The 15,864-nt window shown below is 40.9% G+C and overlaps 2 protein-coding genes across 7 annotated transcripts in view; one reads left to right on the top strand and one right to left on the bottom strand.

Moving 5' to 3' along the window:
- The window catches only part of Fastkd1 (FAST kinase domains 1), a 41,099-nt gene extending 30,692 nt beyond the window's left edge, over window positions 1-10,407 (top strand). For all 4 annotated transcript variants that reach the window (XM_070021398.1, XM_070021396.1, XM_070021399.1 and 1 more), the window contains 5 exons: window positions 1,803-1,934; window positions 2,704-2,817; window positions 5,409-5,547; window positions 7,042-7,156; window positions 8,667-10,407. In XM_070021398.1, coding sequence (XP_069877499.1) covers window positions 1,803-1,934; window positions 2,704-2,817; window positions 5,409-5,547; window positions 7,042-7,156; window positions 8,667-8,762 — 596 coding nt within the window. In that variant the 3' untranslated portion in view covers window positions 8,763-10,407. The remainder of the gene's footprint in view (window positions 1-1,802; window positions 1,935-2,703; window positions 2,818-5,408; window positions 5,548-7,041; window positions 7,157-8,666) is intronic.
- Window positions 10,408-15,595: 5,188 nt separating this feature from the next.
- Window positions 15,596-15,864, bottom strand: part of Bbs5 (Bardet-Biedl syndrome 5) — a 40,353-nt gene continuing 40,084 nt past the window's right edge. For all 3 annotated transcript variants that reach the window (XM_070021402.1, XM_070021403.1, XM_070021404.1), the window contains one exon: window positions 15,596-15,707. In XM_070021402.1, the coding sequence (XP_069877503.1) occupies window positions 15,596-15,707 (112 nt within the window). The remainder of the gene's footprint in view (window positions 15,708-15,864) is intronic.

The raw sequence follows: 15,864 nt of genomic DNA on the forward strand, positions 1-15,864 counted from the left end.
TATATATACCACATTTTCTTGATCCATTCATCTACTGAGGGGCATCTGGGTTGGTTCCATGTCTTAGCTATGGTAAATAATGCTGCAATAAACATAGTTGTGCTGGTAGCTTTAGTGTGGTCTTGAAAAAACTATAATTTTACACCAAGTAAAACTACTACTTTTAATGTTTTTCTGTCTTCTTTTCCTCCTTCTTCCTCTTCTTCATCTTCCTCCTCCCTTTCCTCCTCCTCTTTCTCTTCCTCCTCTCCTCCTCCTCCTCCCCCTCCTTCTCCTTCTTTTGTGCTAGGAATTGATCCTGGGGCTTCTTGTGTCTTAAGCATGTGCTGTTCCATTGAGCTCTACTCTAGGCTTTGGAATATTTTCTTGTTTTTCTTGCTCTTATGTGTATATTTATATATCAGTGGGGTTTTTTTTGTTTTTGTTTTTGTTTTTGTTTTTGTTTTTGCTAGTCCTGGGGCTTGAACTCAGGGCCTGGGTGCTGTCCCTGAGCTCCTTTTGCTCAAGACTAGTGCTCTACCACTTGAGCCACAGCTCCACTTCCAGCTTTTTTTGTGATTAATTGGAGATAAGTGTCTCATGGACTTTGCTTGGGCTGGCTTTGAACCTTGTTCCTTTGATCTAGTCTCCTGAGTAGCTAGGGTTACAGGCATGAGTCATCAGTGCCTGGCTGGGGTTGTTTATATTTTTACTTTTGTATGCTGCCTTTATTATCTAATTATATTTTAAAATAATTTTCCATAAAAAATAATTTTCCATGTCATGAAATATTTTGATGCCATGATTTAAAATTAGATACATAGTAAAACTTTTTTGTTATCTTCATAGGTTGTTTCCAGTTCTTCCTTCTGAATAATTATTATACATGAATCATTACTTTTTAAAATAAATTCCTAAATATGGAATATTAGAGCAGTGAAAGTTCTTGGTAGCATTTTGTTTTCTTCTGTCATTACAGAGTTTGAACTCAAGACTTTTTTTTTTTTGGGTCCAGTTGTTGGGCCTGAACTCTGGGCCTGGGCGCTGTCCCTCAGCTCTTCAGCTCAAGGCTAGCACTCTACCACTTGAGCCAGAGCGCCACTTCTGGCTTTTTTCTTTTTGCTTATGTGGTGCTGAGGAATCGAACCCAGGGCCTCAGGCATGCAAGGCAAGCATTCTACCACTGAGCCACCTTCCCAGCCCCGTGAACTCAAGACTTTATAGTTGCTAGGCAGGTGCTTTGCCACTTGAGCCATGTCCTCAGGTTTTTTTTTGTTTGGTCATGGGGCTGGAACTCTGGGCTTGTCCCTGAGCTCTTCAGCTCAAAGTGAGTGCTCTATCGCTTGAGCCACTGTGCCACTTCCGGTGTTCTGGTGGTTAATAGGAGATGAGTCTCATGGTCTTTCCTGCCCTGGCTGGCTTTGAACTGTGATCCTCAGATGTTAGCCCCCTGAGTAGCTAGGATTACAGGCATGAGCCACCAGCGCCTGGCTAATGCCCTCAGTTTTATTGATAGCATTTTTGAAAAATGAAGTAGTTTTACAATTCATAATTGATAAAAATAGTATAGCTGGGTGCTGGTGGCTGGTTCAAGCCCCACACTGGTTCAGGACCCATGACCGACAAAAAAAATAGTAAAAGTTTATTTTAATTATGCTACTGAATGTATTAGTTTCAAAATGTGAAGCATTTATGTATGTGTAAAGTGATTTTTATAATACAAGTATGAAAATATCAGCCCAAAGTGGGGATCAGTGATGCAAACAAGGTTGTCTTTGCTAGTTCTAAGTTACCGAAATCTGTTACTTTATTTTTAATTTCAGTTTTACCTTCATCTCTACGGGAAAGGGTCCAGTTTCGTCTAATGGAGTTAAATAGAGCAGTCTGCCTGGAATGCCCTGAGTTTGAAATTCCATGGTTTCATGATCGTTTTTGTCAACAACTGTTTAATAAAGGTTTGAGTTTTCTTTTAACTAGAAATAGAAATTAATTCTAAAGTAAATTATTAGGTAATAATACATTGCTTTGCTCTTTATCATTAAACCTGAGTATGACACAGTGTTTCCAGAGATCCATGTCCTGATGATTTTTAAAAATTAATTAATTAATTATTTTTGTCAGTTGTGGGCATGAATGGCCTGGGTGCTGTCCCTCAGCTCTTCAGCTCAAGGCTAGTGCTCTACCACTTGAGCCACAGTACTACTTCTGGCTTTTTCTGCTTATGTGGTGCTGACGAATTGAACCCAGGGCCTCATGCATGCAAGGCAAGCACTCTACCACTGAGCAACGTTCCTAGCCCCATGGTGAAATTTTTAGATAGGGTTTGTGTTATAGGAATTCCTTCCTTCCTTCCTTCCTTCCTTCCTTCCTTCCTTCCTTCCTTCCTTCCCTCCTTCCTTCCTTCCTTCCTTCCTTCCTTCCTTCCTTCCTTCCTTCCTTCCTTCCTTCCTTCCTTCCTTTCCTTCCTTCTTCCTTCTTTCTTTCTGAGACCTAGTCTTGCTATGGACCAGATTGTCCCTCCTTTCTGGGTACCCCCTTGCTGGGATTCGTCCCACACCTGGAAATCCTGTTTTTTGAAAGCAAGCACTTGTCTTATGTTAAATTTAGTGTCTTACATATGGTATTACACCGAGGCATTAGTCAGAATTAGCAGTCTTCCTTTTTCAATTTGTAGTACTAGAATAGTCATCATCTAGTAGACTAATTATTTCTACTTTCTTTAAGATACAGGCAATATGAGTTTAGCACAACAAGAGATTTACAGAATGTTAGCAGACATACTTGGAGGAGTCAATTGTGTGAAAGCTTCCACTCTTTCTCCTTACTACTACACAGTCGGTAAGTTGTTCGTAGATAATTGGTTGCTTTCAGTGGACCACACTAACTTAAATAGAATCATCTAATCAACTGGAATTTTAAAAAGTTTAAAATTTATTTCAAAAATTGAGATAAAAATTTCCAAAGAGACAAAAGTAGACCAATACACTCTTTGCTTATCTTTTATTATGCTAGAGCCAATATATATTCATTGTATGAAGAAAATACAGGGGAGGCCTGGTGCTAGTGGCTCACACCTGTAATCCTACCTACTCAAGAGGCTGAGGTCTGAGGATTGTGGTTCAAAACCAGCCTGGGCAGGAAAGTCCATGAGACTCTTATCTCCAATTAACCACCAGAAAAACTGCAAGTGGCTCTGTGGCTTAAGTGGTAGAGCCCTTGCCTTGAGCTGAAGAGCTCAGGCACAGTGCCCAGGCCCAGAGTTCAAGCCCCATGACAAAAAAAAAAAAAAGAAAAAGAAAAAGAAAATATTACAGGAGAGTAAAAAGAAGACAAAAGGACAGAAAATAACCTGTCCTAAAGAAATACATGTAATTAGTACTTAAAGTAGGATTATTAAATCCCAAGCCCATCAGAATTGCAATTTGTATGTGTTCATTCTCATTATCATGAGCATTATTCTTATGTGAAAGTATATATAAATCTTTAAGATTTAATTGTATACAGGAATATAGTATGACTACAACAATATATAGTTCTTAATCACAGTTAAACACTTTGTGCTCAAGGCTAGTGCTGTACCACGTTAGCCACAGTGCCACTTCTGGCTTTTTCACAGTAGTTTATTGGAGAGAAGAGTCTTATACTTTTCCTGCCCAGGTTGGCTTTGAACTGTGACTCTTAGATCTCAGTCTCCTGAATAGGTAGGATTACAGGCATGAGCCATTGGCGCCTGGTAGATTTTGTGAATATTTTGGTACACCAACAAACATATTTATTGAATCTAATTTTTAATGTCTGAGGGACTGTGCTATGACTTACCTATATAGAAAGACACCAGCCGGGCGCTGGTGGCTCACGCCTGTAATCCTAGCTACTCAGGAGGCTGAGATCTGAGGATCGCGGTTCAAAGCCAGCCCGGGCAGGAGAGACCGTGAGACTCCTATCTCCAATAAACCACCAGAAAACCGGAAGTGGCGCTGTAGCTCAAGTGGTAGAGCACTCGCCTTGAGCTGAAGAGCTGAGGGACAGCGCTCAGGCCCAGAGTTCAAGCCCCACGACCGACAAAAAAAAAAAAAAAAAAAAAGAAAGACACCAAACTGAACCCATTAAATTGTGTGAAAAAATGAGAGGTGGGAGGGAATATAAACAAAGGAATGAACTTGTTCAAAGTACACTGTACACATGTATGGAATTATTACAATAAGACACCCTTGCATTCTAATTTGTGTTTGTTAAAAATTAAGTTTTAAAACTCCACAAAATAGGAAAACTACTATTGCAACTAGTTATATTAGTTTATGTACAATATATACATACGTAAATCTTTGCTTTTAATAGGTTAACTTGCTGCTATCAAGAGATGTAAAGATATTAAAATCAGACTTTTTTTTTGAGACAGTCTCACAGTGCAGACCAAGCTAACCCAAACTGGAGGCCTCAGCTTCCCAAGTGCTGTGATTACAGGTGTACTACCACACCTGGCTTAAAATAATTTTTCTTGTTTTGGGTGTCAGTCTTTGTTTGGGGCTTCAACTTAGAGCCTGGGTGCTGTCCATGAGTGTTTGTGCTCAAGGCTAGTGCTTTACCACTTTGAGCCACAGCTTTATTTCCAGCCTTTTGGTAGTTAATTAGAGATCAGAGTCTCATGGACTTTCTTGCTGGACTGGCTTTGAACCATGATCCTTAGATCTCAGCCTCCTCAATAGTTAGAATTACAGGCATGAGCCACCATGCTTGGCTGAAATAAATATTTTCATGTGATTTGGAATAGTATAATTTGTTTCATATATTCATTCAATTTATGAATGCTCATTGGTAGATTTTACTGATTGATTTTCAAGGATAGGTATTGACGGACCAAATCTTATCAGTTGGGTAACTAAGGAGTTTTGTCTTTTTTATGTGTATCTATGTGTATATGTATATATACATATTTTTGTCTTAAATTTTTTCCTATAAGAATGTATTGTCGGGACTGGGAAGGTGGCTCAGTGGTAGAGCGCTTGCCTTGCAAGCATGAGGCCCTGGGTTCGATTCCTCAGCACCACATAAGCAAAAAGAAAAAAGCCGGAAGTGGCGCTGTGGCTCAAGTGGTAGAGCTAGCCTTGAGCTGACAAGCTGAGGGACAGCGCCCAGGCCCAGAGTTCAGACCCCACCACCGGACCCCCAAAAAAAAAAAAAAAAAAGAATGTATTGTCTAGGCACTGGTGACTCATGCCTGTAATCCTAGCTACTCAGGAGACTGAGATCTGAGGATCACAGTTCAAAGCCAGCCTGGGCAGGAAAGTCCCGTTAACCACCAAAAAATTGGAAGTGGAGCTGTGGCTCAAAGCAAGCAAAAGAGCTTGGGAACAGGATCCAGGTCCAGAGTTCAAGCCCCATGACCAAAAAAGAATATCAATTTACATGATTAATTTCTATACTTTTAGATTTTGAATGTATCTTGGATAAGAGAAAAAGACCTCTTCCTTGTGGAAACCGTAATATAACAGTGGGGAAGCAACCTGGCATGTATTGGGAACCAAGTACCCAAATAGTTGGATCAGCTCTTCCACCAGGAGCTGAAAGGTAATTGATTTCTTAGTTTCATATTTTATTTATTAAAATTGGCATTTGGTTATGACCTTTGTTATCAAGGAGTGGGTATGGTTGCACCTTTTTCTTTTTTTTTTTTTTTTTGGTCTGGTCATGGAGCCTAAACTCTGGGCCTGGGCGCTGTCCCTCAGCTCTTCAGCTCAAGGCTAGCACTCTACCACTTGAGCCACAGTGCCACTTCCAGATTTTTCTTTTTGCTTATGTGGTGCTGAGGAATTGAACCCAGGGCCTCATGCATGCAAGGCAAGCACTCTACCACTGAGCCACCTTCCCAGCCCCTTTACCTTTCTCTTATATAGCTCATGTAGTCTGCTTATGTATCTTATCCTTCCCTCTGTCTCTTGCCTCATTATCCTACCTTCCACCTGACCGAAACCTAGCAGTCTATCTGAAAGTGCTCTCCTGCTTGTCCTCAAATGGAAGGAAATCCTGTTGTCCTCCTTTGTGCTCCCAAACCTCTACCTTCTGAGAGCACTTAGCCACTCCTATACTGCATTAGTTTTGTACCTCATATGTTTCCAGTTAAGAGTTAATACTGTGTTGCTTTATCTCTATGTGTAAGTCTCTTATGTGGAAAACACATGTATAAGTATATTTTTGGCCAAGGAAACATGAAAGTAGGGAGATAGTTTACTTTAATGTGTTTTAAATGAATCGGTATGATTGCTATTTTTTTAAGTAGAAAATAATTTTGTATACTCATATTTGTTCGCCTTTTTTTCTTTTTTCTTTTTTTAGCTTATAAAGATGTATTCTTAACCAGGTGCATGGCTCAAGTGTATTTTCCTAGTTAGTTGGGAGGCAGAGATGGGGATAGTGGATTGAGGCCAGCCTGAGACTCCATCTCAATCAATGTCTGGGCATGGTGACATACACCAGTTACCCACCCAGTTATAGGAGAAGCACAATGGCTGGGTGTAGTGGTGCATACCTTTCATCCCTAGCAACCCAGGGAAGCATAGATAGGAGGATCATAATCCAGGTCATGGGCAAGAAGCAAGCCCCTACCTTGAAAATAATACAAAGAAGGACTGGAGGTGTGGCTAAAGTGGTAGAGTACCTTGCTTGGCAGGAAAGAGGCTCTAAGTTAAATTGCCATACCTTCCCCCAACAAGAACAACAAAGACAACAACAAAAAGGAGCCAGGGACCAGTGGCTCACGCCTGTAATCCTAGCTTCTCAAGAGGCTGAGATCTGAGGATTATTATTCAAAGCCAGCCCAGGCAGGAAAGTCTGTGAGACTCTTCTCTCCAATAAATCACCAGAACACCAGAAGTGGCATAGTGGCTCAAGTGGTAGAGCATTAGCTTTGAGCTGAAGAGCTGAGGGACATTGCCCAGGCCCAGAGTCCAAGCCCCATGACAGACAAGGAAAAAAAGGTGCATTCTTGTTCCTGAAAGGCTGGTAATTACATATTTTCTCCTTTTGCTTTTAGAAGTAAATGCTTATTTTTTTTGTCTTATTTAGGATTGCTTTTGAATTTTTGGATTCAAGAGCTTTTTGTAGAAATCTCCCTCACTTAAAAGGAAAGTCTGCTATGAAAAAACGACATCTGGAAATTTTGGGCTATCACGTCATTCAGGTATGCAACATGTAACTCAATCTTTAGAAAATCCAACAATCAGGTGGAGTGGTATACGTCTGTGATCATAGCACTGGAGAGGCTGAAATAAGAGGAATACACAGTGGCGCTGTGGCTCAAGTGGCAGAATGCTCGCCTTGAACTGAAGAGTTCAGGGACAGTACCCAGGCCCAGAGTTCAAGTCCCACAACCAACAACATTGTAAGACTGTCTGAAACAAGAATATAAAAAAGAAAGCAGACAAGGACAGTCGTGGTGTCTCACTCCTTCCTATAATCCTGGATTCTGGAAAGATAGGAGTCAGGTAGGTCACAGTTCGAGACCAGCCTGGCCCAAACGTTAAAGACCCTCCTATCTCAGTAAGTGGTAGTATCCCAGTAGTATCCCTTTCTTGGAAAGCAGAAGGATTGCAGGTCTGAGGACGTCCATGGGCAAAAACCTAAGACTTTACTAAAAAAAATAAAACAGAAGGGGCTAGAGGCATGGCTCAGGTAGTAGAGCAGTTGCCTAGCAATCATGAAGCCAAATTTATTTATTTATTTTGGGGTCCGGTCGTGGGGCCTGAACTCTGGGCCTGGGCGCTGTCCCTCAGCTCTTCAGCTCAAGGCTAGCGCTCTACCACTTGAGCCACAGCGCCACTTCCGGCTTTTTTTTCTGCTTATGTGGTACTGAGGAATCGAACCCAGGGCCTCAGAGGCATGCAAGGCAAGCGCTCTACCACTGAGCCCTCTTCCTAGCCCATGAAGCCAAATTTAAAACCCCAATAAGACAGAAAAACAAAACAGTCCAACCAAAAAAAAAAAAAAGCTCAGACTTTGACTATTCACTTTGCTTCAACTTTAAAGCTTCAGAATTGCCATTTTTATGTTAAAAAGAGTTAAAGTACCTCTGAAACAAATACCTTTTTGTTCTTAGTAGAATAAGAAAAATGCTATTTCTTTTATTGTCTTTAGAAAAATCTGTTGATTTATATATTTATGTTATGAACAAGATGGACAGGGTTGTAAGAGGAAAAGGCTAACATGTGAATGTGGAAGGATATGTGGGAAATGTCCATTCCAGGCAGTTCCAGGCAGACAGATTTGCTTTGGTTTCCCTAATGGCTCAAAGGCTGTCCTTTTATAAAGTCATTTCTTAGGGTTCCCGCAGCTTTTCTTTTTTTCTTTTGTCAGTCATGGAGCTTGAACTCTGGGCCTGGGCACTGTCCCTCAGCTCTTCAGCTCGAGGCTAGCACTCTACTGCTTGAGCCATAGTACCACTTCCCACTTTCTGGTGGTTAATTGGAGATAAAAGTCTCAAGGACTTTCCTGCCCGGGCTGGCTTTGAAAAGCAATCCTCAGATCTCAGCCTCCTGAGTAGCTAGGATTACAGGCATGAGCCACCAAATACAGCTTCCCACAGCTTTTCTTAGAAATATTAGGTCTTCCTTTTGTGTGTATGTATTGTTTTTCCTTGGTTGTTTTGTAGCTGCTTTAAGACTTTGATTCAAAGTACATTACTTATTTTACAGATCCCTCATTTTGAATGGAACTCTATGGCAATGTCCAAAAAGGATGCCCGGATAAGATACCTGAGAGAACATATATTTGGAACAGACAAATCATAATTGTAGTTTTTATTTAAAATGAGTTGTGTATGTCACGTTTGTATTTGTTTTAATTAGGTGACTAAATTAAAAAGTCATAGGTGCACATATCCTGAGATGGGAACATGCCTGGTATATTTGAGAATAACAAGGATCCATTGTGGCTGGAGCAGAACAAGTGGGTGATGAGACAGCAGTTAATAGCAGTTAAGAGTACACTGCCTACTCTGAAGGTGGCAGGGGTTTAAGCAAGGAATGATAACTCATATTTGAAGTCCACCACTCTGGCTGTCCTATTGAGACTACTTCAGTGAAGCGTGTGAAAATAAGAAATGAATGATAGCCACTTAAAGCACATTTCAATAATCCTGTATAGTGTCTTGAATATAGTAGTAGCAGTGGAGGTGATGAAGAGTCAGATTTTTAAATGAATTTTGAAAGTATAGAATTTGCTCACTGGTAGAGATGAGGTATGAGAGAAATAAAAGTCATGAATAATTCTAAATTTTTGTCTTAGCAACTTAAAGAAATTACTGTCATTAAATGATAGGGATGCCTATGGGAAGAGCAATATGAGAGATGACCTGGGGTCTAGGAGAATTGTTAGCTCTTGTGATTTTTAAACAACTAAGTAGAAATAAAATGATTCAATATTTGACTTTGGAGGTTGGGAAAGGCCCAGGCTCCCGACATAAGCCTGAAAGTTGTCATTGGTATTTAATGCTGCAAGACTGGAAGAAACCACTTAGGAGATGAATAAAGAATAGGGTGAGTGTAGGAGAGATCACTGCACTGTGCTGTTGGGCACTCTCACATTAAAAGGTCAGGAAAGAAGTTTGGTACTAGTGGCTTACACCTCTAATCCTAGTTACTTGAGCCATGGGATGTCAGCTCAGGCAGAAGAGTTCATGAGACCCCCTTCTCCATCCATAACTGGGTGTAGTGATGTGCGCCTATCATCTCAAGCTACATGAAAGCTATGATTGGGGAGGTTGCAGTGAATCCTTTTCAGTGGAAGAAGTTGGGAATGATGGTGACATTTAACATCTTAGCTATGACAGGAAGACTGAAGTAGGCAGATAGTGGGCCAGGCATGGGCAAAACATAATACCCTACCTCAAAATAACCAGGGCAAAAAAGGGCTGGAGGTATGGCTCAGTGCTAGATAACCTGCTTAGCAAATGTGAGACCATAGAGCTGACAAAAAAAAAAAAAATCAAGAAGAGGAACCAGGAGACTTACCCGGGATGTCTAAGGGAGTAGGAACAAAAAGTCAGAGAAGGCTACTTTCTAGAAGTCAAAAAGAAAGCATTTCATGAAGTGAGCAATTATATCAAGTAGTGCTGATAGGTAAGTTGAGATCTGGGAAATGCCTCACTAAATAGGACTGAGGACGTGGCTTGTAGAGTTCTACTCCTAGTTCCAGCAGAAGAAAATGAGTGAAAAGCAACAAGAAAATTAGCAGTAACTTGGGAAGAAGTGCTAGTTATGAAAGCCTGTTTTCAGGAGAGAGGAGTATGCATGAATTTTTCTTTTAAATGGAAGCAAAGAAATAGAGTGATAGCTTGAATGGACTAATCTTGACCTAGTCTAATCCTTCAATGTTGAAGGAATGATTTTCTCTGTCATACAACACATTCATAACAAAATAGTTATTAAGAATCAATGGTGGGGCTGGGAAGGTAGCTCAGTGGTAGAGTGCTTGCCTTACATGCATGAGGCCCTGAGTCCGATTCCTCAGCATCACATAAGCAAAAAGAAAAAAGCCGGAAGTGGCGCTGTGGATCAAGTGGTAGAGCGCTAGCCTTGGACAGCGCCCAAGCCCAGAGTTCAGGCCCCATGACCAGACCCTCCCCCCCCAAAAAAAAAATCAGCGGTGTTGGGCTGGGTGCCAGTGGCTCACGCCTATAATCCTAGCTACTCGGGAGGCTGAGATCTGAGGATCACAGTTCAAAGCCAGCCCGGGCAGGAAATTCTGTGAGACTCTTTTTCTTTTTTTTTGGGTCCGGTCATGGGGCCTGAACTCTGGGCCTGGGCGCTATCCCTCAGCTCTTCAGCTCAAGGCTAGCACTCTACCACTTGAGCCACAGCGCCACTTCTGGCTTTTTTCTTTTTGCTTATGTGGTGCTGAGGAATCGAACCCAGGGCCTCATGCATGCAAGGCAAGCGCTCTACCACTGAGCCACCTTCCCAGCCCCCCAAGTCCATCTTTTAACTGATAATATTTGTGCTCTTGGGGAAGCTATGGTGTAGGATGGGTAGGTGGAGGAGGGACATCTGAAACTTAGCTGTCTTTTGACCCCAGTATCCTCTAAATTGTAAATGCACTTTGTTCCACAGTTGGTAACCATAGTGCTTTCTATTATAAGCATAGTTTAAAAGCTATATGTGTTTTTGCCTGATGCTGGCTGCTCACACCTGTAATCCTAGCTACTCAGGAGGCTAAGATTTGAGGATCATGGTTCACAGTCAGCCTAGGCAGGAAAATCTGTGAGACTCATCTCCAATTAACTAACCCCCCCCCCCAAAAAAAAGCCTTGAGCAAAAAAGCTCAGGCCCTGAGTTTAAGCCCCATGACTGGCACAAAAATAATAGCTTTTGGCACAAGGAGAAGATTAAGGGTTTTCAGAGTCAGAGAATGTGGTAGTCTTTGGTTACAAATGAACTCCATGCTCTATTTTTGATACAACTGATTTTCTTATATATCTTCTTCTTCTTTTTTTTTTTTTTTTTTTTTTTGTCAGTCATGGGGCTTGAACTCAGGGCCTGACACTGTCCTGAGCTCTTCTGCTCAGGGCAAGCACTCTACCACTTGAGCCACAGCTCCACTTCCGGTTTTCTGGTTGTTTATTGGAAATGAGAGTCTCATGGTCTTTCCTGCCTGGGCTGGCTTTGAACTGCAATCCTCAGATCTCAGACTCCTGAGTGGCTAGGATTAAAGGCATGAGCCACAGGCACCTGGCATATCCTTTTTTTTTTTTTGAGACTATAAATTCCCAGTAGAATTTATGTCCCTATATAGGATCTTAAAATTCAACTATAAAAAAGGAATGTGTTCATTTGTCCTGAAATAACAATACTACATAGTGTGGTATGAGCAAGGGGTATTTACTTTTACAGTTCTAGGGGTTGGAAAGGCCCAGATCAAGGTGCTTGTAGATTCTGTGTCTAGCTCTTGTTTCAACCCTCTTGAATCCTTACACAGAAGCAGCTGCAGTTGCCTGAGCCCCTTGTAACTGCACAGCTCCCTCAGGACCTCTGAAGTACATGTTTAAAATATCCAATGGCTTTGCCATGAGTCTTGATAATGATTTTTATACTAGTGAACCTTATAAAACCTTTTGAAAAAAATAGAATCTCTAAGCTGGGCGCCAGTGGCTCACAACTGTAATCCTAGCTATACAGGAGGCTGAGATGTGAGGATCATGGTTCAAAGTCAGCCCAGGCAGGAAAGTCCATGAGACTCTTAACTCCAATAAACCACCAGAAAATCGAAAGTGACACTGTGGCACAAGTGGTAGAGTGCTTGCCTTGAGCTGAAGAGCTCAAGGACAGCGTGTAGGCCCAGAGTTCAAGCCCCATGACTACCAAAAAATAAATAGAATCTCTAGCTAGCCAGATCAAGCCTGGTGATCAATGTGGGGCAAATATCTCAGCCACATGCTCCTCTTATACTAACATGTATATATGCACACACCCAACCCAATGATTTATAGTGGATTTGTATTTTATCACTTCCTCCTACCATACCCAAAGAAACACTGTAAAAAGAATTGTCTACCTAGGTCAGCATTCTCTCCCCAAAACCTCCTCCTGACTTCATTGGTAAGTTCTTTTTGTGTGTGTGCCTTTCCTGGGGCTTGAACTCAGTGCCTGGGCACGGTCCCTGAGGTTTTTTGCTTAAGGCTAGAATTCTACTATTTGAGCCACAGCTCCTTTTGTGGCTTTTGTGGGGTAGTTTATTGGAAATGAGTCTCACAGCCTTTCCTGCTCTGGGCTGCCTTTGAACCTAGATTCTAAGATCTAAGCCTCTCAAGAGGATTACAGGTAGCTAGGATAACGGGTGTGAACCACCTGTAATAAATTTCTGTATTGTTCAAGTCCTCCCTCCCTCCACTTCCCACCGGGGACAAGTATGTAGTCCAGGCTGGCCCAAACTCATGATCCTTCTGCCTCAGCTTCCTGAGTGCTGGGATTACATTTTGTGTGCCACCATTAACTGTCTATTGTTTTCTCCTTTTAACAATTTGATTGTTGAACTTGCATAAGTTACCTATCTTTGGGATTTGTTGTGTATTCATGGTACAGTTCATGTTTCCTTCCCTCCCTCCTTTCTTTTCTTCTCCCACTTCCCTTCCTCTCTGCATTCCTCCCTATCTTCTTCCTTTGTTCTTCTCTACCTCTTTTCCTTCTTTCTTTTTTTTTGTTTTTTGTTTTGATAAGGACCAGGACTTAAGCTTCATTTCTGACCACTTTCATTCATTGATGGGCCCTCTCTCTCTATCAGCTGAGTGATACTTCCAACTGCTCATCCTTTTTTATTAGCTCAGACTGGCCCTGAACTTGTGAACCTCCTACCTTAGCCTCCCAAGGACTGGGATTATAAGTGTGAGCCACTCTGCCAGGCCAGATCAGTATTTTTAGTATAGAAAAGCAATCAGATAGTTTCTAAATTTATAAAAAGCAGATTTTTCTTGAATATGTATTTCCGTATTCATTTTCCAGCTTCAATACATTCTAATCATCTGGGATATTTGGAAAAGAATCCTAATATTTGGGCTCCCTCACAGACCAATTAAGTTTGAATTTCTAGGGACAGGGATTAGGCTTTGATTCCTTACTTATGATAGAGAAAATAAAGCTATATGAACACTTTTTTTTTTTTTTGTCAGTAGTGGGTATTCTCCCTGAGCTTTTTCACTCAAGGCTAGTGCTCTACCACTTTGGGCCATACTACTTCTGGTTTTCTGGTGGCTTAACTGGAGATAAGTGTCTCATAGACTTTTCCTGGCTTTGAGGGGTCATCCTCAGATCTCAATCTCCTGATTAGTTAAATTATAGGTGTGAGCCACAAGCACACACTACTGGATAAATAATTATGGATTATTTCTGTCTGTGTAATCATGTCTGTCAGAAAATACTGTGGGGGCTGGGAAGGTGGCTCAGTGGTAGAGCTCATGCCTTGCATGCCAGAGGCCCTGGGTTCGATTCCTCAGCACCACATAAGCAAAAAGAAAAAAGCCGGAAGTGGTGCTGTGGCTCAAGTGGTAGAGCGCTTGCCTTGAGCTGAAGAGCTGAGGGACAGCGCCCAGGCCCAGAGTTCAGGCCCCATGACCAGACCCAAAAAAAAACAAAAAAACAAAAAAATACTGTGTAATGTTAGAAGTCAAAAAATGAGCAAGAGTCCCTCCCCCATGGTATAACACTGTTTTCACTGTATTTGATATTAGTATAATTTGGGGAGGGGAAGGGAAAAAAACAAATTGTTTAAATAAGGATACAGGTTGACCCATTGCAACAATGAAATGTACAAGATGCTATGTCAAAAAACAAACTTTCCAATTTAGGCAGGGGTGAGGTGGGCTGGGGGTGTGGATGGGGGTGTGGGTGTAGTTGAGGAGGTGGTAAGGAAGGGATGGTGGGGAAAAACAAGGAAGCAACAATAGTGGATAAGAAGTATACTCATTACCTTGCTCAGGTAACCCCTCTGGACAGTATTTTCACAATAAAAATCTTATTAAAAAAAATGAGCATGAGAGCTACATGTGACCCTTACATGGATGTGTGGTTAGGATAATGTGATAATTAGCTTATGACTTATGACTTATGTAGAGTTGAGTTTGATGATTACGGACAAAGGAGTCAACAAACGTACACTAACAAGAAACAATGACTGAAGAACCTTACATCCCAGAAAATTTTCAAATTTTTTATGTTAGGTTGGCAAAGGTAAGAGTGTTGCCCACAGTGGTCTTGAATACATGCCTTCAAGCAGGCCTCCTGCCTCAGCCTCTTGAGCAGCTGGAAATACAGATACTTGGCCACTATACCTGGTTTCTTGTTATCAGAAATCTGCAAATAGGTAGTCTGTTTTCTACCTATTTGCAAAAGGATAGCAGAAATTTAAATGTTTATACCCTTTTCCACAGTCTATTGGATCCAAGAAACTTAAAAGGATCACGTATTTCATCATGGTGTTCCTCAGCCCTACCATAGAATCTGTACCAAAAGCCTGAGGACTACAGTTTACTGGCTTAAAAAAAAAATCAAAGTTTAAAATGTTTGCTTTGGAAATCACAATATGTTGGTGTTGCAAGAGAGGAGAGAAAAAAGAAAGGCCACTTGGGTTTGACTACTTTTACTTGAGACTTTCTCCTTCACATGAGACTCATTTGTTACATTTCTTAAATATTATTTCCAAATCATCTCATGGCATATCATTAATGCACAGGGTTCCTGTAGCTTGAAGCATGAGGAAAGGTTTTTGATATGTGAGACACTTTTAAAAATGCAGATCTAAGCATTTCATTTATAATAGAAAACAAGTTGTAAAAATACCTTAACAGTACAAAGGATTAATAATTCAAATTGAGGAAACTCCTTTACATTTTGAGTGAGATGGATTAACATAATTTGTTCAAATAAACATTAACTTTCTTAAAAAAATGGTTCTAAACTCAGTTATATTGAAGAACCAGTGGTAAACGTATTGATCCTCTCTACACCTCTTAGATAATAGCATGGAAGAATTTCTACATGAATCTCTATACAGGTTTTTAAAAACTTAAAACTCCATTATCAAAAAAAAAAAAACAACAAAACACCCCTCAAGCTATTGTATTTTGTCATCTTATTTATAGTTTAGACAGTTTGAAGAGATTTAAACGTGTTGCCAGGCAACTAGCTCCTGAAGCATAACGAATTTCCTTCAACATCCCAGCCCATTCTTTTTTATCATCTTCATACCTGTTGGAGGAAAACAAAAAATGAAACAACCAAAAAACAAAACAGTAAGCAGCTTTTGAATAAATAGTTGTAGAGGCTTCTCTGTGTTCTATGTACAAATATGAATGTTTGAAAAAAAAATCCTATGGGCTCCTACCTAGAGGAGGAGGTGGCACCT

The sequence above is a fragment of the Dipodomys merriami genome, unplaced genomic scaffold (genome assembly GCF_024711535.1).
Source record: "Dipodomys merriami isolate MVZ:Mamm:240054 unplaced genomic scaffold, mDipMer1.0.p SCAF_1, whole genome shotgun sequence".
Lineage (NCBI taxonomy): Eukaryota > Metazoa > Chordata > Mammalia > Rodentia > Heteromyidae > Dipodomys > Dipodomys merriami.